This window comes from Pristiophorus japonicus, chromosome 9 (assembly GCF_044704955.1).
Source record: "Pristiophorus japonicus isolate sPriJap1 chromosome 9, sPriJap1.hap1, whole genome shotgun sequence".
Lineage (NCBI taxonomy): Eukaryota > Metazoa > Chordata > Chondrichthyes > Pristiophoridae > Pristiophorus > Pristiophorus japonicus.
The window spans coordinates 128088179-128115954 of NC_091985.1; the positions used below are offsets into that span (position 1 = coordinate 128088179).

The following is a 27776-nucleotide window of genomic DNA, read 5'->3' on the forward strand; positions in this document are numbered from 1 at the left end:
CATTTAGGCTTTTCCACAACTCCTTTTCCTTGTGCAAGTGACTTGATAAGTTTCCATAAGCAGACAAAGGACTGGATGTTCCTTTGATTTACTGCCAGTTTGTGGTCATAAAACTAAATAAAATGAGGCAATAATGGCTACTGCCTGAAAGCCACTGCTTAAAACAGGACTTGAATTGTCCTGTGAAAACCCACCATTCCTCATTAGCACCTGCCAATAGGCCATCTTGTCACAAACAAGTGTGGTCAAGTGGGCCCACTTCCCCATTCCCCCTTCCATTTTTCCTAACATTCATCCTGCACCCACCCAAAAATGTTACTACTAATATTGGCCCGGATTTTGGGGTCAGCAGCGAAGGAAGGCTGTTTGTCATTCACCTCACTGACAGCTGCTCACAGAGTTGTTGCGGGCTTTTGAGCGGAGACGTACTTTGATCCGGCGTCTGATCCAGCGGGGAGCAGTGGCATTAGAGCAGGACAAAAAACAATGAGACTTTTCAATCAAGCAGATTGTATAATCCTCTAAACCAAGAAGAATAATGCAGGAAATATAAATTTAGATATAATCATGCACATAAAGCAAAATAAAAATTGGGAAATACTGATGGGAGTAAGAGAGATAAAAGAGACAGAAAAAGGTATAAAAATATTTAATTTTTTTAAAGCTCCAACACTTGTTAAATTCTGAAGGAATGACACGCCACACTTGTAAAATTAAGTTTTCTGGGCCAGAGAGGTTGTTTGGCATTATCGGCCATTAAAAATTCAGTTGCTCGTGAATGTACCAATCCTAACATTTTCTGTCATCTTCAGTGAGGAACTAGTGGGCAAGTACATAGGATATTCAGCACAGAAACAGGCCATTTGGCCCAACCTGTCCATGCCAGAATTTATGCTCTACTCGAGTCTCCTCCCTTCTTTCCTCATCTAAATATATCAGCATAACCTTATATTCCCTTCTCCCTCATATGCTTGTCTAGCCTCCCCTTAAATGCATTTATACTATTCACTTCAAACACTCCCTGTGGTAGCGAGTTCCACATTCTTACCACTCTGGGTAAAGAATTTTCTTCTGAATTCTCTATTGGATTTCTTGGTGACTATCTTCTTCCGAGTTATACTCTTCCCCACAAGTGTAAACATTCTCTCTATCCACTCTGTCAAAACCTTTCACAATTTTAAAGACCTCGATTAGGTCACCCCTCGGCCTTCTTTTTTCATCTTTGTAAATCTCTGCACCCTCTCTAGTGCCCCGATATCTTTTTTATAATATTGCGACCAGAACTGTATATACTACTTGCAAGTCTAACCAAGGTTCGATACAGGTTTTGCATTACTTCCCTACTTTTCAATTCTATATCTCTAAAAATAAACCCTAGTGCTTGGTTTACTTTTTTATGGTCTTCCTAAGCTATGTCGCAACTTTTTAGTAATTTGTGTATTTGTTCTCCGAGATCCCTTTGTTTCTCCAAGTACCCTAACATCACGCCATTGCATTGATTTCAGTGGCAAGTCTATCGGCGAGGGCTATGGAGAAGTGGGATCACGCTGTGGAGAAGCAGGATATCTCTGACGCCAGCTACCGGATTTCCGCATTTAATTGCACATGCACGTACACCAGAAGTTGCTGCCTGATTTACTTCATTATAACAATGAATGCTGTTAGCTTCACTGTTATTCCTATCGCAAAATCCGGGCCATTAAATAATTGCAGTATTGCTGAGGCAGAGACTGCATCAGGAAGCCATATCTTTGCCTGCATATCAATTTTAATTATTCAGTTCTTAGGAGGGTGTGCCATTTTTCAATGCTTTTACTTTAAAAGGAGTTACATCTTCTCGGAACCGAGATGTTACTTTAATACAATACAGCTATTTTAGTTGAGCCAGTAAATTAAATGCCCCCTTATTAAAGGGGCACCAAAACCGACAAATGCACAAATGAAACTTTAGACACTAACAGATCAAATAAAAATTTGGTTGCCCAGGGTGATGATGCACTCCAGTCCCTCCGGCACCCACCTCTCGTGGAAGGCCGCAAGCGTACCGGTGGACATCTCAAGGGGCACCCTGGCTCGAACGTAACCGCGGAAGAGAGACAGGCAGTCGGGCTGAACAATGCACCTTGGCCATGCCCAAGATCATTCCTACAAGGAGGCCTTCCGACATGCCCGCTCCTCTCGACAAAGGGTGTTTATTACAATACAACTCCATACTTGGAACCTCACCCCTCCCTATCTCTGTAACCTCCTCCAGCCCTACGAGATCGCTGCGCTCCTCTAATTCTGGCCTCCAGAGCATACCCGATCTTAATCGCTCCACTATTGGCGACCGCGGCTCCAGCTGCCTTGGCCCTAAGCTCTGGAATTCCCTCCCTAAACCTCTGTGCATCTCTACCTTTCTCCAACTTTATGATACTTCTTAAAACCTACCTCTTTGACCAAGCTTGAGGTTACCTGTCCTAATGTCTCATGTGGCTCGGTGTGAAATTAAGTTTGATAACGTTCCTTTGAAGTATCTTGGGACGTTTTACTGCGTTAAAGGCGCTATATCCATATAAGTTGTTGTTGATTTGCAATTTCGGCCTTTGTGCTGATATTAAAATCTCACTAACTTCCACCCCCATTCTAGCAGCGTAGTAGACATCATTCGTTATCCTGTGTGTGCTCTTTAATGTCACCTTGGCCTGGCATGCCGCCATCTTCTGAGAAGTGATGGCGCTTCTTCATCCTCAGCACGTTGTTTACAAGCGGCGGGATGAGGCTGACCCGGAAGTGAATCGGAATGGCCGGTGCTGTGCAGGGGTTCGCGCTGCTAATGGTCGCTGGCCGCGCGGGGAGTGGAATGTCCGGCCGTTAAACCGCCGTCCGCGAGGGAGGGAAGAGGGTAAAGTGCGCGTGCGCCAGTCAGACCCAGGCCTTCAAACTCAGCGCGTGATAGACAGAGTCTGCGCTCTGTGCCCGTCCGCGGCAGCTAATAGGCCGCTCCGCCCCTGCGACCGCCAGCTTGACCGATCGATGGCAGGCGAAAGTTGTGATGGCGTTTGGATGTGACCATGGAGGCGGCAGGGAGCGGGAGCCTGGGACTTGGGGACACGCAGCCCCCCGGCACAGCCCGGCCCGGGGCCGCTGAAGGAGTCGTGCCGATGAAAAGGAATGAGAAAGAAGTGGCCAAAGAGGGGAAGAGCGTGGGGTTTGTACTTGTGCACGCAGGTGAGCTTTGTCCAGGTGCGGCCGCCGTTGGCAGCAATCCCCCAAACCCAAGCGACCCAGTGTTAACCTTCCCGTAGGTCACCGAACTGGACTAATGGCCTGGGAAATTGCGGTCCATGCACGATCAGTGTGACCTGCCTGCAATTCTGACCCATCTGCAGACCACGCAAATGCAAACGGTCATTTTCTCCCTGTCAACATTCTTGAAGTCGTTTTCTACCTGTTTGTAAATACCAGCCGACCTCCCGCGGCGTTGCTCGCGGATAAAGAAGACGAAAGATGCTTTTCAGTTAACTGCCTCTTCCCCACATTAATCCTCAGCCTCTGTTTCGTTTGCCCTCTTTTCGTTACAAGTGTCTCTCTTCATCCTTTTTTTCTCTGTGCCCACCTTGTGCTGCTCTTAATGCTAATCACTTTTTTTACTACACTTAAAATTTTCTCCAGCACCTATGTGTGGATTTACAATAGTGAGAAACATAATTAAAATAAATTCCTAAAGCTTTCATTTTTTGTCTTGGCAGAATTCCCTTTCAGAGGATTATATCTTTTTAAGCGAATTTCTGTCAGTACAGTCCTAGCGTTCCTTGACGCATCAGATGGATTAAGCTGAACTAAACTCAAACTTAAGGAGTGCAAAAAAAAATGAAGCTTTTACATTTTATATTTTAATATAATTTTTTTTGTTGCTGAGAATGAGGAAGGCAGCTTGCAGCTTCCTGTCTGAGAACCTCAGAAGATTCCTATTATTAAATGGGCATTAAATAACTCTCAAGTTACCCCAAAATCAATGGATACATTAAACTACAATAAATAGGAATAATGTATCTCTTTCCATTAAACTTTACTGTTTTATTCTAGCACTACAAGAATTGAGTACTTGATAGAAAAAATATGTTGTCTGTTTTGGAGAGGGGAATGCAAATACTTCCACGACCAGCGGACAACACAGGAGCTTGTTTGTTTATTTCTTTAAAATATTTCTTTTAGACCTTGTGTATTGGAGGACACGTAGCGTGTGTAAAAGTGTTAATTTCTTTTTATTAATGATGCTGTCCTCTTAAAGAGGGCACTGGTAGAGTGTATTTATGATTTTGGTGGCATTGCCATCCTATTGGTCTATATCTAAAGAGAAAAGAGCACATGTCTATCAAGTCTACTTTCTTCCTGTCCTAGTAGTTGCAATCGAGGAAGTTTCTCTTGTCTGGTTTGACCTGAAGTAGGACAGAGTAAAAGATGTACAACTAAACCGCATGGGATTACAAAATATGTGATCCATTGGTAACAAATCATTTCATGTCAATATCTGTTTCTTTTCAATTCTTTTCGCTAGTACAGTATAACACCGCTCTCTAGACTAATGCAACTCATGCAGCATTTGGTGTGTCTGAACTGGCATAATAGCTTGAGTTTCTGCTTTGAGCCCAGGCACACACAGTTCTCTCTCTAAGATTGGTGTGATTAGGTGCTATATGATGACTCTCTTCTTTTGACTCTGACTTTGCTAGTTATTTGCTTGGGTCAGATGAGACGATGCAAAATCCTACTTGCTCGAGAGCTGACCTTGAAACACCTTCATTACCATATTCATTACCGAGAATGCTTGGTTTCAGATCTACAACATTGATTGTCTTCATTCCACCTCATCCTGACCTCCCTAGCAACCCTCATTCATTATTTTATCACCTTGACTCCATTTCTCCCATGTCCTCTTTGCCAGCCTCATTATCTACCCCCCATGAACTGCAACTTGTTCAGAAATCACCCATCTGTATCCGGTCTTGGTTGCCCATCATCTCTCCTCCCCTCCCCTCCCCAACCCTCACTCACCTGCGTGGCAACCTATCTCCCAGCAAAATTAAAATCTTTGCAGCTGCCTTGAAATCCTTGCCCCACCTCAGTGTAACTATCACACATGTTCTGGTCATCTCGAGAAATAACCTAACTAATGTGGATTTGTATGAAGGCAAATTGATTGTACCAGCACTGATTCTGATCAGCAACAAAACTACTTAAAATAAATTTGATTCAAAATAATTATAATCGAATTTTGAGATTTATTTGATTCTGTTCCTGTCCTGTTATGTTCTGGTTGGTGACTACCTCCCCTATCTTGGTATAGTAATTTATGTTGATTGGCCCATGTGTAATTTAAAATATACTGATTGCCAAATGTTATATTTTCTCTTTCTCCATCTCTACCCTCAGCCCAAAACATTAATGTTAAACTTAGTTGGGAAGATTGGAATATTCAATGTGGAAGCCTCCATGGTTGTTAACAGTCATGCATTTATGGACAAAAAGCATACTTCATTGGTGTGGCTCAGGAGTCATCCTTTTGCTAGATGTTCCTCCTGGTATTGGAGGGGGAGATGTATAACACATCATATTTGTACATGCCTATTCACTGTTAAATATCAATTTATGATGGCAGGTGCTTCTTTTTGTCCCTGATTTAAATTGAATCATAAGTGGAATTATGTCCGCCAATAGTTAAGTGAGACAAGTAACCACAGCATCCCGCATCATGGTTCCCAATACTCAGTTTGTGATGGAATTGTAGAATAAGTTCAATTCATGGTCTGTTGAGTAAATATATTCCAAGTCTATCAGTGCTACAACCATGACTCTGAAACTTTCTGGTGTCAAGTGCTTGATTCAAGAAGCTAATCAAGGAAAATTGTGGGATAGTAGTGTTCTTCTGCCTCTGGTGCTTTTTCATCTTGAAATAGATCAATGGGATGGCACTGGGATACCCAATGTCACCAAGACAAGAAACACATTCTATATATACAGCATTAATACAGGCCATTTAGCACTTTTTACACTCTGAAAATGCCCTTTCCAAGAGAAGGGTACTAAGAATACCTATGGGTTGTTCAAAACTGAAGTACATATTATGACTGGATTTTATGCTTGAATAATACAAGCAATATCTTGTGGTGCCCACCAGTCACAGAAGGCTTCAAGTGAATCAGTGGACATTGTGTGGCCTCTCTCTCTAATGTCACCCTGGTGTGCACAAGGCTTTGAAAGAGGCAGGCAGTTGGAATGACTCGCCCTGCAAATCTTACATATCTGCACCTTTTGGATGATGGTTATTATATAGCATATACAGCACAGATGCAGGCCATTCAACCCAACCAGTCCATGCTCCACTCGAGCTTCCTCCTGTCATTCCTCATCTAACATCATCAGCATAACCCTCCATTCCCTTCTCTCGTTTGCTTATCGAACCTCCCCTTTAATGCATCTCTGCTATTTGTTTTAGCCAATCCCTTTTGGGAGTGAGTTCCACACACTCACCACTCTGGTGAGAATGGGGAGTCAGGTCAGAGAATGCAGAGTCAGGGGACAAGTAGAAGAATGGACAGCTAGCTGGCTTCAAGACAGAAAGCAGAGAGTAGGGGTAAAGGGTAATGATTCAGAGTGGCAGAAGGTGGGAAGTGATGTTCCACAAGGATCAGTGCTGGGACCACTGTTGTTCACAATCTGTATTAACGATTTAGACTTTGGAATCAAAAACAAAATGTCTAAATTTGCGGATGACACCAAATTTGGCGGGGAGGGGGGATAGTCAATACTGAGGAGGACTGCAACAAATTACAGGAAGATGTTAATAAACATGCGGAATGGGCATATAATTAGCAAATTAAATTCAACTTTTGACAAAATCCCACACAGGAGATTAGTGTGCAAAATTAAAGCACATGGTATTGGGGGTAATGTATTGACGTGGATAGAGAACTGGTTGGCAGACAGGAAGCAAAGAGCGGAAATAAACAGGTCCTTTTCAGAATGGCAGGCAGTGACTAGTGGGGTACCGCAAAGTTCGGTGCTGGGACCCCAGCTATTTACAATATATATTAATGATTTAGACAAAGGAATTGAATGTAATATCTCCAAGTTTGCAGATGACACTAAGCTGAGTGGCAGTGTGAGCTGTGAGGAGGATGCTAAGAGGCTGCACGGTGAATTGGACAGGTTAGGTGAATGGGCAAATGCATGGCAGATGCAGTGTATTGAGGATAAGTGTGAGGTTATCCACTTTGGTGGCAAAAACAGGAAGGCAGAATATTATCTGAATGGTGACAGATTAGTAAAAGAGGAGGTGCACCGAGACCTGGATGTCATGGTACATCGGTCATTGAAAGTAGGCATACAGATACAGCAGGCTGTTAAGAAAGCAAAAGGCATGTTGGCCTTCATAGCGAGAGGATTTGAGGAAAGGAGCAGGGAGGTCTTGCTGCAGTTGTACAGGGCCTTGGTGAGACCACACCTTGAATATTGTGTGCAGTTTTGGTCTCCTAATCTGAGGAAGAACATTCTTGCTATTGAAGGAGTGCAGCAAAGGTTCACCAGACTGATTCCTGGGATGGCAGGACTGACATATGAAGAAAGACTGGATCGACTAGGCTTGTATTCACACGAATTTAGAAGAATGAGAGGGGATCTCATAGAAGCATATAAAATTCTGATGGGATTGCACAGGTTAGATGCAGGAAGAATGTTCCCGATGTTGGGGAAGTCCAGAACCAGGGGTCACAGTCGAAAAGATAAGGGGTAAGCCATATAGGACCGTAATGAGGAGAAACTTTGTCACCCAGCGAATGTGAACCTATGGAATTCTCTACCACAGAAAGTTGTTGAGTCCAGTTCGTTGGATATATTCAAAAGGGAGTTAGATGTGGCCCTTACAGCTAAAGGGATCAGGGTGCATGGAGAGAAGGCAGGAGTGGGGTACTGAAGTTGCATAATCAGTCATGATCATATTGAATGGTGGTGCAGGCTCGAAGGGCTGAATGGCCTACTCCTGCATCTATTTTCTATGTTTCTATGTAACACACACATGCAAACTACAGGTACAGCATCAAAAATGCATACTGTTCCGGAATCCAGACTTGGACCGCCGACCTCTTCTCCGACCCCCCCCACCTCGGGCCGCCGCTGACCTCTTCCCTGCCAACCTCTTGCCCGCCTCGGGCCGTACTCGGCCGCCTGACCCCCTCCCGGCCCCCCGCCACCTACGTACCTTGGCCCAGGACTCAGGATGTCGGAAAGACGTGCCGAAGTCCGGAAGTACACAAACCTAGGCTCGGGCCTTTCCAGATTCGGGATGTCAGAAAGAGCTGCCTCGATCCCGAGGTTTCTGGATTTTCGACACTTTACCTGTATTCCATTTTAGTAAGAAAAATTAAGACGTCCCATACTACTTGGAAAATATGAATCTAAATGGGGTAGAATAGAATAGGGATCTCGGAGTACAAATACACACATCACTTAACGTAGTGATACAGGTTAACCAGGCCATTAGAAAAAGCAAACCAAACGCTAGGGTTTATTTCTCGAGGGATAGAATTGAAAAGTAGAGAATTTATGATGCACTTTTATCGAACCTTGGTTAGACCACACCGAGTACTGCATGCAATTCTGGTCGCCATATTAATAAAAGGTTATAGCCAGGCCCAGAAGCAGACCCACGAGGAGCTGCGCCGATCTTCTCAATCATCTATGTACCAGATGATCGAAGGCGAACAGGGTTGGGCTTCATGAAATTCATCCAAAGGTTGAGCTGCAGCCCTTTCAAATATCGGAAGAAGGGCTATAACCTTTAGCAATGTACATAAATATGAGAAACCATCATTCAGCCCACAGAATGGGCATGCGGCCTGCGTATTTGTGTCCGAAATGGTGTTTTGAGGCCGCTGCGCCTTGCAACACCCTCCACCGCAGGTCTCCTCAGGTGACGGGGCGGATCCCCAAATAAAGGGCCTTCCACTGAGGATCCTCGCCTCTGCGAGTTGGCAACCTTTAATGCTTTTTATCATACTTGTAAGTATGGTCGTAAGGGCCATCTCCGCCTTTGCCTCTGCGCATCCGCTGCTGAAACCCTCATCCATGTCTTTGTTACCTCTAGACTTGACTATTCCAACGCACTCCTGGCTGGCCTCCCACATTCTACCTTGCATAAACTAGAGGTGATCCAAAACTCGGCTGCCCGTGTCCTAACTCGCACCAAGTCCCGCTCACCCATCACCCCTGTGCTTGCTGACCTATGTTGGCTTCTGGTTAAGCAATGCCTCGATTTTCAGAATTCTCATCCTTTTTTTCAAATCACTCATCCCTCCATGGCCTCACTCCTCCCTATCTCTCTAGTCTCCTCCAGCGTCCCGTCTCCCCCCGCCTCCGCCCCAAAGAGATGTCTGCGCTCTTCTAATTCTGCCCTCTTGAGCATCCCTGATTATAATCGCTCAACCATTGGTGGCTGTGCCTTCTGTTGCCTCAGCCCCAAAGTTTGGAATTCCCTGCCTAAATCTCCCCGCCTCTCTACCTCTCTTTCCTCCTTCAATTCGCTCCTTAAAACATACCTCTTTGACCAAACACCTGTGTTAATTTCTACTTATGCGGCTCGGTGTTAAATTTTTATCGCATAATACTCCTGTGAAGCACCTTGGGACGTTTCACTATGTTAAAGGTGCTATATAAATACAAGTTGTTGTAAGATTTCATAAATGTGCTGGTGATGTCTAATGGTATAATGCCAATATTATGTCCACTATTTTTTTTATTTACAAGAATTCTAATTTGAGCAACTTTAATCTGTCTAATATAATTGGAATGTCACCTGTCTGTTGGATGAATGTATGTACAGTTAAATTCAGCACTGATGCCTAATCATAACTTGAATTAGATTGTGATTGTGCACTATTGTATCAAACTGATCTTGTGAAACAAATATGCATTGTCACTGATGAGAAGACAGTACAAGAATACAAGGCAAACTTGATAGGCATTAAATAATAAGACTTTATGGGATTATGTTAAGGCATATATTTAGAAATTAAATTGTGAGCCTATCTCAGATGTTATAATCTATTTTTGAGTATATATTTGCATAATGTGTGTTGTATATATTTTGTGGTTTAATTTTTTTTTTCTGATAAGAGTATTTCACTTGGTGAATAACAGGACTATGTTCTGGTATCTCTATTTTTTGCATTTGGTTGGGCATAATGGTTTTATTTTGCCATTTTAAATAACAATGGTGTTTCCTCTGCAATCTGCCATATAAAAGGTACCAGTTCTTAGTTCAGGATGGATAGACAGCCTGCTTTTATGTAATGTCAATGTTGCTTTGTAATCTAAATGTGGGAGGTGCACAAAATTGACCTGGGTTCACCAGCACTTGTTTTCTACCTCTGCTTTGCTTACTACTTTTTGACAGTTTGGTGAGTTAGTGTGACCTATCATTTTTTTAATGCAGTCTATTCGTAAGCTGCCACGAGACTACCCCATTAATGAGACTTGACATAATATTGATTGTGTATTTGTTCATGCACTGAAGCTTGCTGCAAGGTGTGTCTGTCTTGGGGGGTGAGAGGGGTGGGCCGGGAAATGGAGCTACTAACTATTGTGTTTGAGTAATTTGTCTATTATCTTGCTTTTTAATCATAACCAAACAAGTCTACACATTGAAATACATTTATATTATTTGATGTTTAATAAAATTGGTTTGTCTTATAAATTCTATCTTTACCTATTAGTTTTTTTTCTTAAAGAAGCTTTCAGAAGTTCATACCAATGAATTGACATGGGCAGTCCTCTATTCCATGGTACTTTTGTGCCATGGGATGTCACTGCTGTACTTAGAATAAATATAATTATGTCTATTTTTAAAAAAATAATCTCCATTTCTCCTGAAGATGTTACTGAGGTATGGTTCCATGGGAACTGGCGGTCTTCCGCATCTTGCGCAAGTGAGCATTTTTCACAGATGAGCCTAGACCGTGGGGGTGAGGACAGCATTACAGCCTAGCCTAATTCTGACCACCTCTATGTTCATGCAGATGCATTTTTCAATAAAAGATGGTGATTCAGAGCAAGAACCCTAAATATTTCATAACCTTTTTAGCCCAGGGGTGATGAGGCCAACTGCATCATCCCAGTTGCTACCTCAGCTGTGATCAGATAATGCAGCACAGACTACTTCTCAAGCTTGGGATAATCAGGTCTGTGCACGTTAGTACTACAATGGGCAATGCTTTTGCTCATTAGTCCATTGAGGGCGCTCAACATTTTTTTTGTTCAAAAAATGCTCAGCAAGCAAGTTTTTATTTACAGCTTAATGTTTGGCTCTACAAAGTGGATTATATGATTAGTTAAAATCGTCTCCTAATTGGCATTTGTTTTATTGCCTTGTGCATTCCCAATAATATAACTTGCTTAATTATCAATTAATTATTTAAAACTTGATTATTTTAGGGGCAGGCTATCATTCTGAATCCAAGGCCAAGGAGTATAAACAAGTTTGTAAGAAAGCTTGCCAAAAGGTAGGAATGTTTGCTACTTGTTGGCTTGTATTGCAATCTTAATCTAATGAAAATCTGGCTTTCTGATATTTTAGCTTGCATTTGTATGTGAATTGGTCAGTTGCAATAATTTCACAAAAGGCTTGAAACTTAGTCAAAACATTAAAAATAGTTTTGTCAGTTCACATTAATTTTCTAGTAAAGGCATTTCAACCAGAAACCTGTTTGTCTTTCAGGCAATAGAGAAACTGCAAGCTGGAGCTCTTGCTGTTGATGTAGTTACAGCAGCCCTTATTGAGCTGGAGGTAAGATTATGAGCAGAAAACTGCTTCATACTTCAAATGAATGGCATTTCAAAGTTCTTCTTGCCATCCTTAGTACATTCAATTTTGGGGTGGCACATTGGTTTGGTCAGAACCCTTTGTGGTTGCTTTGTTTGTAGCTGTCATCAAACAGATAAAATCTTTTATATATTTCAGTCCCTTTTATCTTAGCAAATAAGTTAATTGCAATCCTAATAAATGACTAGAAGGAACCTGTATTCTATTCATTTTAGATTAAAATAAGAACAGAAAATGCTGGAAATACTACAGTCGGCCCATTTGCATTGAAAAAGATAGGTCAACATTTCAGTCAGAAATCCTTTTGATAGTTCTGAGGAATTATCGACACTCAAAACAATATCCTGTCTTTTCTCATTTCAGCTACTGTTAGGCCTGATATTTATTGTCACCATAAGAACATAAGAAATAGGAGCAGGAGTAGGCTTCCTGCCCCTCAAGCCTGCTCTGTCATTTAATAAAGATCATGGCTGATCTGACCATAGACTCAGCTCCATTTCCCTGCCTGCTCCTCATAACCCTTTATTCCCTTATCACTCAAAAATCTGTCTGTCTATGCCTTAAATATATTCAATGACCCAGCCTCCACAGCTCTTTGGGGCAGAGAATTCCATAGATTTACAACCCTCTGAGAAGAAATTCCTCCTCATCTCCGTTTTAAATGGGCGGCCCCTTATTCTAAGTTGGTGGATTCAAATTCCCCTAGGAATTGCCCCGTTTTTTCTGGAGTAAGTAGCTTTTTTTTGGAGTAACTTTAAAAATCGCAAATTTCCCCATTTAACTTGCTCCAGTGTAAGTCAATTAGTTAGGTTCTTTTCTAGTTTAGTTTGTTCGCTCCAAAAGGGGGCGTGACAAGCCATTTAAGCCTCTTCTGGCCATCAAAGCAAATTTGGCCAGCTGAAAGTTACTCCAAACTAACTTAGGCCAGTGTATGTGGCCACTTTTATAGGCACAGAAAAACCTTACCTACATTTAAGAAATCAGCGCAGGTAGATAGAGGATTCTAAAACACTAAACACTTTCACACCATCAGCGCAACATCACAACAGCTGCACAACATCATCAAAAATAAAGGAAAAATAAATCAGCTATTGAAAATAGAGCAGTCCTACCTTGCCGACTGCAGAACGTACCGGCTAGCCCTCCTGCCAGGGCTAGGGGCAGCAGGCACGCATGACTGGTGAGGGATTTTTACTTTTTACAGTTCTCCCTAAATGTTGCGTGGTCCTAATGGAACATGATTCAGTTTTAATGCAAAATATCTTTTATTGGATATTTTACAGTACATGTCAACGACAGCAACAGCAAAGAAAGGCTGCACCCATCCCTCACCCACATCTTGGGGAAAGTGAACTTCCTCATAGGGTCGGTGGGGGTTGGGGACCCGGCCTGGGTCTCACCGGTGGATTGAAGTTGAAGTGGGAGTGGCATTTGAATATCCAGCCTTTGTGCCCTTATTGCAGAAGCTAGCTCCATCATGGCATCTGCCATCATTTGCACACCCTCTGAAATGCCCGCCCTCACTTCCTGTCTCAGTGCTGAGATTTCACCCAACAGTGTCGCTACCTCATCACGCACTCCACTGATGGCCGCCACGAGTGATCTTGAGGGCATTGGTCTCCTCACCTAATGACAGAACCTGATTAACGTCTGCTGAGGGCTGCATCTCAGGAGAGACTGGTCGGCTTCTCCTTCCCCTCGCTGTGGGTCTGCCAGTGGTACCCCTCCAGTGCGAGGCGCAGGCTGGGACAGTGGGGGACACCCACCGCTACTGGGACCCGCGACCTCGGAATGTGTGAAACCATGGAATGTCGCCGAGGAGCTCATGGAGGTTTCTGGCAGTGTGATGCCCTGTACAATGGACTGATCCACATCGCGGTCAGCATTTTCCCGTGAACACCCTTCCATGGACCCCTTCTCCCCCCACCTGCACGCAACTAGGAACCAACTAGGGGGGAGGCCATCTTAGACTGGGTGTTGTGTAATGAGAGAGGATTAATTAGCAATCTCGTTGTGCGAGGCCCCTTGGGGAAGAGTGACCATAATATGGTAGAATTCTGCATTAGGATGGAGAATGAAACAGTTAATTCAGAGACCATGGTCCAGAACTTAAAGAAGGGTAACTTTGAAGGTATGAGGCGTGAATTGGCTAGGATCGATTGGCAAATGATACTGAAGGGGTTGACTGTGGATGGGCAATGGCAGACATTTAGAGACCGCATGGATGAACTACAACAATTGTACATTCCTGTCTGTCGTAAAAATAAAAAAGGGAAGGTGGCTCAACCGTGGCTATCAAGGGAAATCAGGGATAGCATTAAAGCCAAGGAAGTGGCATACAAATTGGCCAGAAATAGCAGCGAACCCGGGGACTGGGAGAAATTTAGAACTCAGCAGAGGAGGACAAAGGGTTTGATTAGGGCAGGGAAAATGGAGTACGAGAAGAAGCTTGCAGGGAACATTAAGACGGATTGCAAAAGTTTCTATCGATATGTAAAGAGAAAAAGGTTAGTAAAGACAAACGTAGGTCCCCTGCAGTCAGAATCAGGGGAAGTCATAACGGGGAACAAAGAAATGGCGGATCAATTGAACAAGTACTTTGGTTCGGTATTCACTGAGGAGGACACAAACAACCTTCCGGATATAAAAGGGGTCGGAGGGTCTAGTAAGGAGGAGGAACTGAGGGAAATCCTTATTAGTCGGGAAATTGTGTTGGGGAAATTGATGGGATTGAAGGCCGATAAATCCCCAGGGCCTGGTGGACTGCATCCCAGAGTACTTAAGGAGGTGGCCTTGGAAATAGTGGATGCATTGACAGTCATTTTCCAACATTCCATTGACTCTGGATCAGTTCCTATGGAGTGGAGGGTAGCCAATGTAACCCCACTTTTTAAAAAAGGAGGGAGAGAGAAAACAGGGAATTACAGACCGGTCAGCCTGACATCGGTAGTGGGTAAAATGATGGAATCAATTATTAAGGATGTCATAGCAGTGCATTTGGAAAGAGGTAATATGATAGGTCCAAGTCAGCATGGATTTGTGAAAGGGAAATCATGCTTGACAAATCTTCTGGAATTTTTTGAGGATGTTTCCAGTAGAGTGGACAAGGGAGAACCAGTTGATGTGGTATATTTGGACTTTCAGAAGGCTTTTGACAAGGTCCCACACAAGAGATTAATGTGCAAAGTTAAAGCACATGGGATTGGGGGTAGTGTGCTGACATGGATTGAGAACTGGTTGTCAGACAGGAAGCAAAGAGTAGGAGTAAATGGGGACTTTTCAGAATGGCAGGCAGTGACTAGTGGGGTACCGCAAGGTTCTGTGCTGGGGCCCCAGCTGTTTACACTGTACATTAATGATTTAGATGAGGGGATTAAATGTAGTATCTCCAAATTTGCGGATGACACTAAGTTGGGTGGCAGTGTGAGCTGCAAGGAGGATGCTATGAGGCTGCAGAGCGACTTGGATAGGTTAGGTGAGTGGGCAAATGCATGGCAGATGAAGTATAATGTGGATAAATGTGAGGTTATCCACTTTGGTGGTAAAAACAGAGAGACAGACTATTATCTGAATGGTGACAGATTAGGAAAAAGGGAGGTGCAAAGAGACCTGGGTGTCATGGTACATCAGTCATTGAAGGTTGGCATGCAGGTACAGCAGGTGGTTAAGAAAGCAAATGGCATGTTGGCCTTCATAGCGAGGGAATTTGAGTACAGGGGCAGGGAGGTGTTGCTACAATTGTACAGGGCTTTGGTGAGGCCATACCTGGAGTATTGTGTACAGTTTTGGTCTCCTAACCTGAGGAAGGACATTCTTGCTATTGAGGGAGTGCAGCGAAGGTTCACCAGACTGATTCCCGGGATGGTGGGACTGACCTATCAAGAAAGACTGGATCAACTGGGCTTGTATTCACTGGAGTTCAGAAGAATGAGGGGACCTCATAGAAACGTTTAAAATTCTGACGGGGTTAGACAGGTTAGATGCAGGAAGAATGTTCCCAATGTTGGGGAAGTCCAGAACCAGGGGACACAGTCTAAGGATAAGGGGGAAGCCATTTAGGACCGAGATGAGGAGGAATTTCTTCACCCAGAGAGTGGTGAACCTGTGGAATTCTCTACCACAGAAAGTTGTTGAGGCCAATTCACTAAATATATTCAAAAAGGAGTTAGATGAAGTCCTTACTACTAGGGGATCAAGGGGTATGGCGAGAAAGCAGGAATGGGGTACTGAAGTTGCATGTTCAGCCATGAACTCATTGAATGGCGGTGCAGGCTAGAAGGGCTGAATGGCCTACTCCTGCACCTATTTTCTATGTTTCTATATGGATCTTCTGGTAGATCTTCGGGATGTTGAGTGTCATCTTCTGCAAAATGCAGGAGAACAGTCAAATGGTTAGCAACACAGGAGGGGGCAGGATGGGTGGCATGAGTAGTCTGACGCATAGCAGGCCAGTCAACAGGTTGATTTGAAGGGCAACTATGCATTTTAATGATTCGCCCTCACCCTCGCGTGTGGGTCCAGTTTGTGCAGAGCTGATTCTTTTTCTGCCGGTGTGACTCGGCAAGGCAGCAACCCTCTGTTCCAGGGGTGACAGTTGGTGCAGATTTGGTGGCCCTCCTCCTGTTCTAAGTCTTTCCCTTTTGTTGTGGTCCAATTTCTTCTGCAAAGATGAAAATATTAATTTTCATACATGATGTGTCTCTGATGGGTGGGATACATACAGATGGTCACATTTTCAATTGCAATTCAATTTAAAGATGAAGATAGTACTTTAATTCATTACTTGACCAATGTCCTGCCAATTCTTCTTGCATTGGCTTCCAGATCTTGCAGTGTTGACCCCTGCGGAGTATTCTTCTGCAACTAGCTTCCATCTTCTTATTTCCTTGGGTGAAACTTTTGACAGACCACTCTTGCTGATATCCAGCTCCAGCCATTTATCTTCGATGACGGTCACTAGTTTCTCCACTTCCTCATGGAGGAAATTCTTTTTTCGTGTTGCACGCTCTTGCGCCATTCGTGTATTGGACTTGCACTCAGGTAATGTTCAAAAATAACACTTCTCACCTTTCTTCCACCCATCCAGCACTCCTTTCCACTCCCTCAGCCACACACAAATCAATATTTAAACCTTACCTTTGTATATGGTCTTTTACCAATGATACTGAGGACGCTCTCCCTTTAATTGCCCGATTGCCAAGCTTCCTGCTGCACTGCGCATGCGCGCATGCTCAAACGCCCATTGCGCATGCACACACGCTCAAACAGACATGCGTCCCCCTGCCGCCACTCCACAAAACGCTGGGCCCAAGTCCTGTCCCCCTGCCAGCGTGGCCGAAGCTCCGCCCCCCGCAGGCTAGCGCCATGCCACGCCAATAGATCCGGACGACGAGGGAGCGGCCAAAGTGGAAGGTAAGTTTTTGGCGCTTTTCTTGGCTTAGAAAGTCGGCGTGCTACCCCTAACTGCGCTGCTCTAAGCGCTGGGGAAATTTGGGCCCAAAGTCCCCTAGTTTTAGTTTCCCCTATGAGTGGAAATATCCTCTCTGCATCCCCTTTTCGAGCCTCCTCATTATCTTATATGTTTCGATAAGATCACCCCTCATTCTTCTGAACTTCAATGAGTATAGGCCCAACCCACTCAACCTATCCTCAGAAGTCAACCCCTTCATCTCCGGAATCAACCGAGTGAACCTTCTCTGAACACCAGTTTTTGTTTGTATTTTAGATTCTAAGTGTTTGGAGTTTTTAAAAAAATTGTTAGTTTTAGTTTTTTAATAGGGGTTGTGTTTCAAAATGATAAAAAAAGAGGATACCAAGTGGCATGGTGAGTTGGAATACAGCATTGAATACATGAGAACATAAGAATTAGGAGCAGGAGTAGGCTGCACGGCCCCTCGAGCCTGCTCCATCATTCAATAATTATGGTTGATCTTCGACCTCAACTCCACTTTCCTGCCCGATCCCCATATTCCTTGATTTCCCCTAGCGGTCAAAACTCTTTCTATCTCAGCCTTGAATATACTCACCGACTCAGCATCCACAGTCCTCTGGGGTAGAAAATTCCAAAGATTCACAACCCTCTGAGTGAAGAAATTCCTCCTCATCTCAGTCCTAAATGGCTAACCCCTTATCCTGAGACTATGCCCCTTAGTTCTGGACTCTCCTGTCAGGGAAAACATCTTCTCGGCATCTACCCTGTCCAACCCCCTCAGAATCTTGCATGTTAAATGAGGTCACCTTTCATTCTTCTAAACTCCAGGGAGTATAGGCCCAATTTACTTAAATCACGCGGTGACTGGTACAATGTCAGCAGACACAAAACTTTCAAACGGACTTCGGTGGTTTGGGTCCAGTCCTAAGTGGTCATGGCCCCCAGCACAAAACTGCCCCAAATGCAGCACCAATTAGCAATCTCACTTCAAAAGTGCACATGATCACTTGTAGGAAATGGAAAAATGTGAGATTGATGCACTTTTGTGTTTGCAGCAGTATAGAGGAAACTTCAAACTGGAATGTGTTCTATTATTAACATCTCATAACGAGCACTAAAATCCACACCAAGTAAAAGAAAAGTAAGGTATTTGAAACAGCCAAATTGAAATCTATTGGCCAGTAGAATAACAAAATATGAAAAGCAGTCGAAGTCTGGCCTTTGGCTCCTTTTTTAGATCCATTAAAGTTTTGCTTTATTGTCACCGTATTTATTTTTTATGCATAAATTAGCACAACAAATGGTGCCACTGAGATCAACTATTCAGGCTTACTCCCAGAAGTCTTTACTGACATTCACGACAAATGGCAGCTTTCATGAGCAGACCTACATCTCTCTTGAACTGTAAGTTAAATTTGTTTGCATATGTGTCAAGAATCTGGCACCTTACTCATCCTCAGGACAAAAACATTCCTGGGATGAGGGGATTTATCCTGTGTGGAGAGATTGAGGAGACTAGTAGTATATTCCCCAGAGTTTAGAATAATGAGAGGTGCTCTCATTGCTTGTTGAACATATACAATTCTTAAGGGGCTTGACAGGGTAGATGCTGGGAGGATGTTTCCCCTGGCTTGCGAGTCCAAAACTAGGGGTCACAGTCTCAAAATAAGGGGATCAGCCATTTGAGACTGAGATTAGGAGAAATTCCTCCACTCAAAGGAAAGTGAATCATTGAAATTCTCGACTCTAGAGAGCTGTAGATGCTGAATGATTAAGTATATTCAAGACAGATCGATAGATTTTTGGATACCAAGGGACATGAAAATATTGCGGAACGGTGGAGTTGAGGTAGAAGATCAGCCATGATATTAAATGGCAGAGTAGGCTTGAATGACCGACTACTCCTATTTCACATGTTCTTATCTTTTAGTTAACCAAGTTTCTTTTGAAGAAGCCCTTTCTCAATGCAAATAATTTAGTTATATTCTCTAAGCAGTTGGAGAGGATGGATATTGAATCTGATAACATTGCAAGCAACAGTCCAATGTGGCTATATGTGACAGTGACTGAAATGTATGAGAATGGCTTTTCCTCTCATTTTATGAAGTCACTTTGTTTCTGCTTGGCACCACTTCAGTCATGTTGAGCCTTTCAATTCTTAAGTTTTTTTCTCTCTCTCTTCTCTTCTCTTTCTCTCTCCTCTTTCTTCTCTCTCCTCCTCTTTCTCTCGCCTCCTCTTTCTCTCGCCTCGCCTCTTCTCTCGCCTCGCCTCTTCTCTCGCCTCGCCTCTTCTCTCGCCTCGCCTCGCCTCTTCTCTCGCCTCGCCTCTTCTCTCGCCTCGCCTCTTCTCTCGCCTCGCCTCTTCTCTCGCCTCGCCTCGCCTCTTCTCTCGCCTCGCCTCGCCTCTTCTCTCGCCTCGCCTCTTCTCTCGCCTCGCCTCTTCTCTCGCCTCGCCTCTTCTCTCGCCTCGCCTCTTCTCTCGCCTCGCCTCTTCTCTCGCCTCGCCTCTTCTCTCGCCTCGCCTCTTCTCTCGCCTCGCCTCTTCTCTCGCCTCGCCTCTTCTCTCGCCTCGCCTCGCCTCTTCTCTCGCCTCGCCTCTTCTCTCGCCTCGCCTCTTCTCTCGCCTCGCCTCGCCTCTTCTCTCGCCTCGCCTCGCCTCTTCTCTCGCCTCGCCTCGCCTCTTCTCTCGCCTCGCCTCGCCTCTTCTCTCGCCTCACCTCGCCTCTTCTCTCGCCTCTTCTCTCGCCTCACCTCGCCTCTTCTCTCGCCTCGCCTCGCCTCGCCTCGCCTCTTCTCTCGCCTCGCCTCGCCTCGCCTCTTCTCTCGCCTCGCCTCTTCTCTCGCCTCGCCTCGCCTCGCCTCTTCTCTCGCCTCGCCTCTTCTCTCGCCTCGCCTCGCCTCGCCTCGCCTCTTCTCTCGCCTCGCCTCTTCTCTCGCCTCGCCTCTTCTCTCGCCTCGCCTCGCCTCTTCTCTCGCCTCGCCTCTTCTCTCGCCTCGCCTCTTCTCTCGCCTCGCCTCTTCTCTCGCCTCGCCTCTTCTCTCGCCTCGCCTCTTCTCTCGCCTCGCCTCTTCTCTCGCCTCGCCTCTTCTCTCGCCTCGCCTCTTCTCTCGCCTCGCCTCTTCTCTCGCCTCGCCTCTTCTCTCGCCTCGCCTCTTCTCTCGCCTCGCCTCTTCTCTCGCCTCGCCTCTTCGCCTCGCCTCGCCTCTTCTCTCGCCTCGCCTCTTCTCTCGCCTCGCCTCTTCTCTCGCCTCGCCTCTTCTCTCGCCTCGCCTCTTCTCTCGCCTCGCCTCTTCTCTCGCCTCGCCTCTTCTCTCGCCTCGCCTCTTCCCTCGCCTCGCCTCTCGCCTCGCCTCCCCCCTGCTCTCTCTCTCTTCTCTCTCTCTCTTTCCCCCCCCCCCCCTTTAAAAGGATTGGATGATGTGAAATAGTAATTGCTCTGTTCAACAACGACATCGAAAAATTGAGAGTGGAGTGCCACACCTTTTGGAACCTGGCTGACTCTCCAGCCTCTTCCATAGTTGGAATGGAACCACAAACCCTTTCTCAATGGCATAATATCTGCATTAAAGAGAGCAAACAACTGAGATTGAAAAATGTATGGAAATATTGACAAATAGCACTACAAGCCAGCAACCCATTCGCTAGCCATTGGGTAAGTCTGAACAGTTAGAAGAAATGCCAAGCCTTAAAGGGGCAATATCTTTTGACTTCTTTGTTTGGATAGTGTTCTATTTATTTTTACTTGGCAGTTCAAGTGCATTCAAAGAATGAGAAAAACTATACTGTAAGGCTGGCATGATGGCTTGAATGGCCTCCTTTTGTGTTGTAAATTTCTATGAAAAGTCAGTAGTCTAACGCTCTAAGGGTGTCATTTGCATGTGGTTTTGTGGAAGTTGCTGTTCATTTTATTTAAAAACAAACCTCTGCCCTCCTACTGTGAAAGACCTAGGCTTCACTGAGCAGTTGCCTGATAAGCTTAGCAGAAATTGGGACTTTTCTGAAGGGAACCTTTGTTCTACCATTTTATGGGACAACACATTAGTATACTAAAGTAGTGTTTCTTCAAAATGTTCTGTGTTGGAGGAGGGAGAGGGCTGCAATATTGCTACACTCAAATACTGACCTGATCCTATGGGATCCCTAAAATATGACTAGAATTTGCAAACAGTAGACGAAACCAAAATTAGGATTGCATTTCTTTACGACTGTAAATAAAATCCAATAATCGAAAATCCAATAAAACTAGCAATGAAGCTTACATTAAAACTCATAATTTTCAGGACTAAAATAAGACAGTACAAAGTATTGCAGTATATTGGCTTAAATATCTCTTATTTCCCCACCCCATACTGTTGGAGTCTATTAGCAGCACTGCACTAGATAATAAAACCTGGAGAACTATTCCATTCCCCAGTGCTGGAGAAATATTCCATTCTCCAGAGCTGACATTCTTTCTTATGAGCACACATTCACCCAAGAACTTCTGTTTGCTTTTTATACTGTATTGCCAGTTAATCTGTCAAAGTTGGTGTAACTTTGTGTCATACGAAGAATTCCAGTAATAGTTTTGGAAACAAGAAGTTGGATGTGGCTATCTCCTTTCCTAAAATTTGGATTCAGGCCTTCTGAATTTCACGGCTCTAAGTGTGCAGAAGAGAAAAAAAATGAGCATAGTTTATTTCCGAACTAAATATGTAGAATTCTGTGCAAGATACAAAAGAAGGGTGCATTGCTTTTATTTCCAACAATTTTCCATTTCAGGACTCTCCTTTCACCAATGCAGGGATGGGATCCAATCTAAATCTATCAGGGGATATAGAATGTGATGCCAGTACAATGGATGGAAAGTCCTTGAATTTTGGAGCTGTTGGAGCACTCAGGGGTATGTACATTTTGATGAATACAAATGAGGTTGTGTAATTTTAGTAAAGTATGTAAAGGAACTAAGAGAAACAATTCCCCTCCTATTAATAAATTTCCCTCATTTGGTCAGATTGCTGGATAACTTTTAGTTATTGAGCAAATGTAATTCAAGTCAGTAACATCCATACATTGTACATGGTATATTTTAAAGGGCAAAGAAACTCAGAATAAAGTTATTACTTTAATTTTTTTTTGATTTCATAGAATCATAGAATGATACAGCACAGAAGGAGGCCATTCAGTCAGCTCTTTGAAAGAGCTATCCAATTAGTCCCACTCCCCTGCTCTTTCCCCATAGCACAATAAATCTTTTTAAAGTATTTGTCAAATTTCATTTTGAATGTTACTATTGAATCTGTTTCCACCACCTTTTCAGACACTGCATTCCAGATCGTATGTAACCATTTGCTGCATAAAAAGAAGTTTCCTCGTGTCACCTCTGGTTCTTTTGCCAATCACCTTAATGTCCTCTGGTTACTGACCCTTCTGCTACTGGAAACAGTTTCTCCTTATTTACTTTAATCAGTGTTTTATAAAGGTCGAGCATAACTTATTGCTTTTGCACTCTCTGCCTCTATTAATAAAGCCAAAGATCACATGATTTTTAACAGTCTTCTCAACTTGTCCTGTCACCTTCTAAGATTTGTGTACGTACACCTCTGGGTCTCCATGTTCCTGCACCCCTTTTAAAATTGTACCATTTAGTTTATATTGCCTCGCCCCATTCTTCTTACTAAAAATGTATCACTTCACACTTCTGTGTTAAATTTCACCAATCTATGTCCTCCTGAAGTCTTGTTACTATCCTGCTCACTGTTTTTAATGCATTTCTGAGTTTTGTCATCTGCAAACTATGAAATTTTACCCTGTGTACCCAAGTCCAGGTCATTAATATATATTAAAAAGAGCAATAGTCGTCATATCAGCCTCTGGGGAACACCACTGTATAGTTCTCTCCAAAACAGCCATTCACCACGACTCTCTCTTTTCTGTCCCTTAACTAATTTTGTGTCCATGGCACCACTGTCCCTTTTGAAAGTCCATATGCACATCAACTGCATTACCCTCATCAACCCTTTCTGTTACTTCATCAAAGAGCTCATTCAAGTTAATCAAACATGATTTTCCTTTTTTTTTTAAATCGCTGCCTTTCATTTATTATTCCATATTTTCCAAGTGCCAATTCATTTTGTCCCAGATTGTTGACTCTAAAAGTTTCTCTTCCACTGACTGGCCTGTAATTGCTGGATTTATCCCTCCCTTTTTTTTTTTGAACAGAGGTGCAATTTACAGTCCTCTGAAATCAGCCCCCCCCACCCCCCCCCCCCCGGATTAGAAGATTGTGGCCAGAACCTCTGCAACTTCCACCTTTGTTTCCCTCACTAACCTAGGATGCATCCCATCGGGATTGGGTGACTTTTCTACTTTGACTTTCATTTAGCTTTTTCCTCTTCAATTTAAAGGAACTGTATTACATAATGTTATAGAACCACACATTTAGGGATACTTCATAAACAATCTGGCAAGAATATTTGTGTATTCAAAAAGTTTAAATTCTTAATTTATCCTGTGCGTGTTAAGATTAGGCCCATCATCCAGTGCAAAAAGTCAATGTTCCGTTCAATATTGCTTGATGTGGCATTTTCCAGGCTACGTTTTTATCTTTGTCCTCGCACTGTACAAGTTTAAGGTGACCTGTTTTAGCCTACAGTGCCCAATCGGCGTGGTCCCGGCCTGCAAGATCATCAGCAGGCCGGGGCCATTCGAGGTAGCTACGTGCGGTGGCATACCATTTCAGGGAGCGGCGCGTGCTGCTGCAGGAGGGCGACAGCTGTGAAGCCAGATCGATGATTGCAGTGCGGGCAGGCACAGCAGGAGGGGCGAAGGAGCAGCAAGAGCGTGTAAATGGAAGTGACCGTGGCCCAGGAGAGGCGTGAGTTTGGGGCTCAAGAAGTGAGGGCCCAGGGGCAGCATGGGCCAACCCACACTGCGATATGTGTGTGCGGTAGGTCCGTGCAGCACAGCTGGTCTCCAGTCGTCTTGGGTAATCCTTGCCACTAGACCAAGACCTAGCTCTGTCAAGCCCGTGTGGTGGCTGGTGTGCAACGGCCACCGCACGTTAAAAAAAATCCATGCACGGGCATCTTCCACCCTTCAAGATTTAGTTCGGGATCTGGAATATTAGGTCCTTCATTGAAACACTTGTGAACTCATCCCTTTTTGACATGGAAGCAAGTCATCCTCTCTTCGAGGGACTGCCTATGATGATGATGACAGTGCCCATACCCCTCTTCAACTGCTATCTGCTGAGGTGGGCTTCAGGATTGTACCTTCAATGCATTCCTGGCTTCTCAGCTTTACTTTTTTGCTTTGTGTTTCTGGACATAAACCCATCTTCTGGGCCAAAGTCCATTTCTCTCCTGGTTTCTGGGCTTGTGATCTCCACTTTTGTCATAAATTTCTGTTGACACTGGAATTTCTGTTGCAGTGCATCTCTTTCAATACCTAGTCTGCTTCTTTGTGGACTCGGTTTTCGGCCCGTCTGCTTGGAATTTTTCACTCTATGCTGAATTTGCATTAATTTGTTCCTGCTGGTTTCCATCTGGCTATGGACTGTGCGCCCTTGCTGCTGAAGGATCTTTGCTCTGCTGCTTTTTGTTACCTTCCCATGGCCACTGACTCCACGCCTCCTTCAGAGTTCCTCTGCCACCATTCGTTGGATAGCCTTGAAGCTCCTACTGCAGGTTCTGATCTTGTTGCTCCTTGCCTCCTGACAGCTGTTCCTTGGATGAACTCCCTTGCCTGCACTGAACCTGTTGAGTTACCTTTCACCTTCTCCTATCTTCTCACTCCTGCTGGTATATTGGATCTACTGTGCACATTGCTAACACCTGAAGACATTACACGCCTTGCTGGATACCTGGATCAACCTTTGCTTGATCATAGTAGACTCTCCACTTCACTGTGGCCTTTGTTTGTACTCGACAACCTCCAGCAATGCACCCACTGATAATCTGCTCCTCAAACAGATCCTGAATTCAGTTCCTCTCCACAACTGTCTCTGAACATGGACATTGGATTGTTGCTGCTCCAAACTGACTCCAACCTGTCGACAAGTCAGCTTCATCCCACCACTGTACATCAGACTTTAACTTTGGATTCTCTCATACTGTCTCCTCCTTGTCTTCTGTTTATAATTCGGTCATGTCTCGCCTAATCTCTTCCATGCTTATGTAACCCGAATTGCATGTGTCCAATCCCTGCATTTTGGATGCTGCTATGGACCTGAGCCCATTACTTCTATCTGTTTTTTCTCTGGACCCCTCTCTTGTCTCCCCCAATTTCTGTCAACCAGCAATGCCACTCTTATTTTCTCCCCTCTCTGGCACTTTTTCTCTTTCCCCCCCCGCCAGCCACCACCACCCATCCCTACCCCAAACTTCTGCTTTCCTACGTCCCTGCAACTGTCACAGGCCTGTGTTCTCTTTGGATAAGTTCATAGCCACCCTCTGTGCCTCTCGGCATTCTCCAAAGTATCTATTGAGGCACTCATTGCGACCTCCTTAGGAGCATAAACCCCAAATGCTCCATCCTTCTCGGGTGTTGTCCTTCACGTCTGCTGAGGGCTGCTCACAAAGCTTCTCCCTGTCCAGCTCACTCTACCCACTTCTACCTTCTCCGTCTCCATCGCTGGATCAACATTCAGTACACCTCAATGCATTTCCCTTTAGATTGTTTGTTCACTTGAGAACAAGGACCTCATTGTCTACACCCATGGTGGTGACCCCTTGCTGAAGCCAATTGCCTGGCTATGCTTTCGTCCACCTACCGTGTACAAACTTCCATGGTGGTGATGTGGCCGTTATCACCAAAATTACACCTCTCCCCGCCCCCCCTTCTCTTCTGACACATAGTCCTCCGTCAGGCACTTCACCTTGTTCCACCCGCTTACCTCCTTGTTCTCTCCCACCACCCCCAAGCCCCATCCTGAGTTTCTCCCGGAGATACCCTCTATCCGTTCTTCGCTCAGCATCTGCAGTGAGTGACTCCTCATCCATGATAATTTCAATCTCCATCTCAACTTGCCTTTTCTCTGATCAACAATCAGCCCTCCTCTGCATTTCCCTCCAGATGTTTGTTCACTTGAGAACACGACCTGCCTGTCTTCCTTAACCCTTTCCTTCCATATAAAGTCTCCGACCCATATTCACTGCCACCTCTTCAACTTACCATTTAACGTTACCTCTCTACTCCTATTGGTAAAAACGAAGTGTAGAATTTGGCGTGTCATCTTTCCATCTTTATCAGCAGCAGCTCAGTTTGTAGCAAACTCACCTCTAAGACAGAAGGTTGTGGATTCAAGTCCCACTCTGGAAACCTGAGCCCATAATCTAAGCTGACATTCCCAATGTAGTAATGAGAGAGTGCTGCACTGTTGGCGATGCTGTCTTTTGGATGAGATGTCAAACCAAGGCTCTGACTGCCCTCCCAGGTGGATGTAAAAGATCCCATGGCACTATTTGAAGAACAGGGGAGTTCTCCCCAGTGTCCTGGCCAACATTTATCCCTCCGCCAACATCACTAAAAACACATTATCTGGTCATTATCACCTTGCTATTGTGGCAGCTTGCTGTGCACAAAATGGCTGTCGCGTTCCCTACATTATAACACTTCAAAAGTTTTTCATTTGCTCTGAAGTACTTTGGGACGTTCTGAGGTCGTGAAAGGTGCTATGTAAATGCAAACTAAACGCAGGGGGATGGGAATCTATGCAGGGAAGCAGCGGGAAGTAAAAAGCGGGCAGAAGCAAAAGGTAAGGAGAAAAGCAAGGGTGGTGGGCAGAAATATCAAAAAAGGCCACATTACAACATAAATCTAAAAAGACGAAGAGTGTTAATAAAACAATCCTGAAGGCTCTGAGTCTCAATGCGAGGAGCGTTCGTAATAAGGTGGATGAATTGACTGCGCAGATAGCTGTTAACGGATATGATGTAATTGGGATTACTGAGACATGGCTCCAAGGTAACCAAGGCTGGGAACTCAACATCCAGGGGTATTCAATATTCAGGAAGGACAGACAGGAAGGAAAAGGAGGTGGGGTAGCGTTATTGTTGAAGAGGAGATTAACGCAATAGTAAGGAAGGACATTAGCGTGGATGATGTGGAATCTATATGGGTAGAGCTGCGAAACACCAAAGGGCAGAAAACGTTAGTGGGAGTTGTGTACAGACCACCAAACAGTAGTAGGGAGGTTGGGGATGCATCAAACAGGAAAGTAGGGACGCGTGCAATAAGGGTACAGCAGTTATCATGGGTGATTTTAATCTGCATATTGATTGGGCTAACCAAACTAGTAGCAATACTGTGGAGGAGAATTTCCTGGAGTGTATAAGGGATGGTTTTCTAGACCAATATGTCGAGGAACCAACTAGAGAACAGGCCATCCTAGACTGGGTCTTGTGTAATGAGAGAGGATTAATTAGCAATCTTGTGTGGAGGCCCCTTGGGGAACAGTGACCATAATATGTCATTTAAGATGGAAAGTGACAGTTAATTCAGACAAT

General features: G+C 44.4%; 1 protein-coding gene across 7 annotated transcripts in view; it reads left to right on the forward strand.

Annotated features, from left to right (window-relative positions):
- Positions 1-2792: 2792 nt before the first annotated feature.
- Positions 2793-27776, forward strand: part of tasp1 (taspase, threonine aspartase, 1) — a 174854-nt gene continuing 149870 nt past the window's right edge. For 6 of the 7 annotated variants that reach the window (XM_070889833.1, XM_070889835.1, XM_070889834.1 and 3 more), the window contains exons 1-4: positions 2793-3210; positions 11470-11537; positions 11753-11821; positions 22051-22171. In XM_070889833.1, the coding sequence (XP_070745934.1) occupies positions 3054-3210; positions 11470-11537; positions 11753-11821; positions 22051-22171 (415 nt within the window). In that variant the 5' untranslated portion in view covers positions 2793-3053. The remainder of the gene's footprint in view (positions 3211-11469; positions 11538-11752; positions 11822-22050; positions 22172-27776) is intronic. The other variant, XM_070889837.1, reaches the window with a different exon arrangement.